At 40.1% G+C, this 3,259-nt stretch overlaps 1 protein-coding gene across 1 annotated transcript in view; it reads left to right on the top strand.

The window, feature by feature from the left end:
* The window catches only part of LOC107669586 (SWI/SNF-related matrix-associated actin-dependent regulator of chromatin subfamily A containing DEAD/H box 1A-like), an 8,261-nt gene extending 5,344 nt beyond the window's left edge, over positions 1-2,917 (top strand). Inside the window, exons 15-23 of the mRNA XM_016461891.1 lie at positions 201-332; positions 483-578; positions 756-873; positions 1,088-1,203; positions 1,658-1,846; positions 1,949-2,067; positions 2,410-2,592; positions 2,669-2,813; positions 2,906-2,917. Of these exons, the coding sequence (XP_016317377.1) occupies positions 201-332; positions 483-578; positions 756-873; positions 1,088-1,203; positions 1,658-1,846; positions 1,949-2,067; positions 2,410-2,592; positions 2,669-2,813; positions 2,906-2,917 (1,110 nt within the window). The remainder of the gene's footprint in view (positions 1-200; positions 333-482; positions 579-755; positions 874-1,087; positions 1,204-1,657; positions 1,847-1,948; positions 2,068-2,409; positions 2,593-2,668; positions 2,814-2,905) is intronic.
* Positions 2,918-3,259: the final 342 nt, after the last annotated feature.

Raw genomic sequence — 3,259 nt, 5'->3', positions numbered from 1 at the left:
TAGCATGAGAATCCAACTCTTTAACAGTGTAAACAACTCTGAATGCATGAAACAGCATTGTACCCCCCCTTTAAAGAAATGCTGTTCACTGCCATTCTGTCTCTTTTGGGTTAGTTTGGGACGTTCTTAATGAAGAGAAGGGTAGTAAAGTTGTGCTTATCTATACCTCTTGGTTGTACATTTGTGCTTGTCATCTACAGGCTGAGCACAGATTGTTGCTGACAGGAACACCTTTACAGAACAACCTGCTGGAGCTCATGTCACTCCTGAACTTCATCATGCCCTCCATGTTCTCCAGCAGCACCTCACAGATCTCCAAAATGTTCTCAACGGTACAGACAGTGCACACATTACTTCTAATTATAATACTTTATGTGCCATCTCTCAAAAATGTATCTAAATTGTATTCAATTTAAGGATACAGTAATCATAATATACCTAAACAAAATGCTCTCACTTTCTGCCCATCTGCTTGGTTTCAGAGGTCATCAGAGGAAGAAAGCAGTTTTCACAAGGAAAGAATTGCACAGGCCAAACTTATCATGAAGCCATTCATTCTGAGACGAGTCAAGAGTGAGGTAGATGCTTTTTTCACTGTGATTGCTCTGATTCATTACTGAGAAAATCTTGCAGAAAAAGTGATCCACCAAAGTAAATTTATCTACGTTCAGTCCTCTGTAGTGAAAATTACTACAGTATATGGCCAGGATATATTTTTGCCCACCCTCATTGTGACTTTGCAAATGTCATTCTAGGTGTTGAAACAGCTTCCACCAAAAGTGGAGAACATTGAAATGTGTCCCATGAGTGATGCCCAGCAGAAGCTGTATGACAAACTTTTCAAAAGACTCAAAAAGGCTCCGAATGGAGACAGTATGTGCTATTCATTTTTTTTTAAGCTAACGTGCTGTCTAGGAGTATTGCACTCTGTGTTTTTGTATGCCTATGCTGTATTCATATTTGTCTTACAAATTATACAGGGGCTCTTCTAAGCTGGAGGATCTGAAAAACAAAGTGGGAACATTGAAAACCATTTTTCTAACTCTGATCGTCTATCCCACAATTCCTATCTCCTCTTTGTCCTCAGAGCGGGAGCTTTGCAATGTGATGATGCAGCTGAGAAAGATGGCTAATCATCCGTTGCTGCACCGCCAGTACTACACCAGTGACAAGTTGACTGCCATGAGTAAAGCCATGCTTAAGGTGAGGACTGGGAGATAAATGTGTAAAGGAGGCTGATTAAACTGTGCATTTAAAAACAAAATTGTTTATCATGAATCCAGCCCTGGGAACTTATTTGTTCCGAGAATGAAATTGAAATGTGCTCACCCTGAAGTTGTTTCAAACCTGTATGAGTTTCTTTTCCTCTGCTGAACACACAAAAATAGTTTTTGAAGAATGCGGGTGACCAAATAGTTTGTGATCCCCACTGACTTTACTTCCATAGAATGTTTTTCTTCCCCCGTTTACTTACATACTATGGAAGTCAATTAGAGACCAGCAACTGTTTAGTTACCAACATTTGTCAAAATCAACCGAAGAAAGAAACCCATACAAGTTTGGAACAACTTGAGTGAGTAAATGATGAACTATCCCTTTGAGAACCACTGCTGTATTGCATACTGTTGTTGAGCTGACATGGTTCTGCTTATGTCAGGATCCGACACATTTTGATGCCGACCCTGTGCTGATCCAGGAGGACATGGAGGTGATGTCTGATTTTGAGCTGCATAATTTATGTAAGCAGTACAGCTCCATCAGCAGTTTTCAGCTGGAGAAAGAGCTCCTTTTAGACTCCGGAAAGTTTGCACTTTTAACCAAAGTACTCGCCAGGCTCAAAGAAAAGGTTTGTCTGGATGTTGTTTAACAGTCTCATGCGTCATTTGACTTTAGTTTGTGTGTTTTATTGTTGCTGGTGTGTTTTAAAACAACTTTGTTTTTCTTCAAGGGTGATAGAGTTGTCCTTTTCAGTCAGTTCACTATGATGCTGGACATTGTGGAGATTCTGCTCAAACACCTTGACCATCAGTTTGTTCGACTGGATGGTTCTACTCCTATGGCGGAAAGGTGGGCGTGACTTGGTTTTTAAGTTCTTCAGTACCTCATGTCACTTTGTTTGCACTGCACTCAATTCAGATTTCTTGTTCAGATTTGATGTTCAGGACTGACTGTCCTCACTGTCACTTTGCAAGCAATTAAATGTGATTGATTAATTATTCAGTCAGTTAATTTTATTTCAGTATCCACTATCTACATTTAATGGATTTGCATGTGAGCCTAAATGTATAAATTCAGACACCGCTGTACACGCTACACTTGTGTGTGATGTCCCAAATGTCCCCACATTTTTTTTATGTATACATCTGGAACAGCTGAACAAATCTAATTCAACCCTGTTTACTTCTCTAGGATTGGTCTCATCGACAAATACAATACAAATCGTGAGATCTTTGTGTTCCTCCTGTCGACTCGGGCTGGGGGGCAGGGAATCAACCTCGCCTCTGCAAACACAGTTATACTGCATGACATTGATTGCAATCCATTCAATGATAAACAAGCAGAGGACCGCTGTCATCGAATGGGGCAAACCAGGTTAGTATAATCAAAAGGAAATGGAGATTGCCATAAAGAAGGGAATTTAGTTCCTGATAATGTTTTTGCATTGCAGAACAGTGCAGGTGATCAAGCTCATCAGTAGAGATTCGATTGAGGCCTGCATGCTCCGTGTGGGACAGGAGAAGCTGAAACTGGAACAGGACATGACTACTGATGGAGGTGAGTGTCAGCGCACACAAGCTCTATCAAACCTACAGGTCACAATTTACAAGATGAACCTCAAAATACCCCCCCCCCTTTCTAGTAGTAGTGCGTGGTATAATCAAAATCTTATCACTGTACTGTATAGTTATGTCAATGAAAAATGGTTTATATTAAATAATCGTTTAATTCCTATATTTGGATAATCCAGTGACTTTAATGTATTAAAATAGAAACTTTCATTGTGGTGGTTTTACTATATGTTAGGGATGCACCGATACCGATACTGGTATCGGGCCCGATACTGAGCTCTTGTACTCGTACTCGTTAAAATGCCCCGATACCAAACGCCGATACCACACAGCATGTGATAAGTGCCATATTCAGACAAAGAAACACCGACAACAGACAGCAGAATGGAGTTATTAGAGATTAAGGATGTCTACGAAGTATGTGTATGCAATGAATATAATGTTAAACATTCAGTATTAACGCCTGTATA

Source organism: Sinocyclocheilus anshuiensis, unplaced genomic scaffold (assembly GCF_001515605.1).
Source record: "Sinocyclocheilus anshuiensis isolate Anshui unplaced genomic scaffold, SAMN03320099.WGS_v1.1 scaffold80, whole genome shotgun sequence".
NCBI lineage: Eukaryota > Metazoa > Chordata > Actinopteri > Cypriniformes > Cyprinidae > Sinocyclocheilus > Sinocyclocheilus anshuiensis.
The sequence above is the reverse complement of the archived record's forward strand: the minus strand, read 5'-3'. Positions and strand labels throughout refer to the sequence as shown.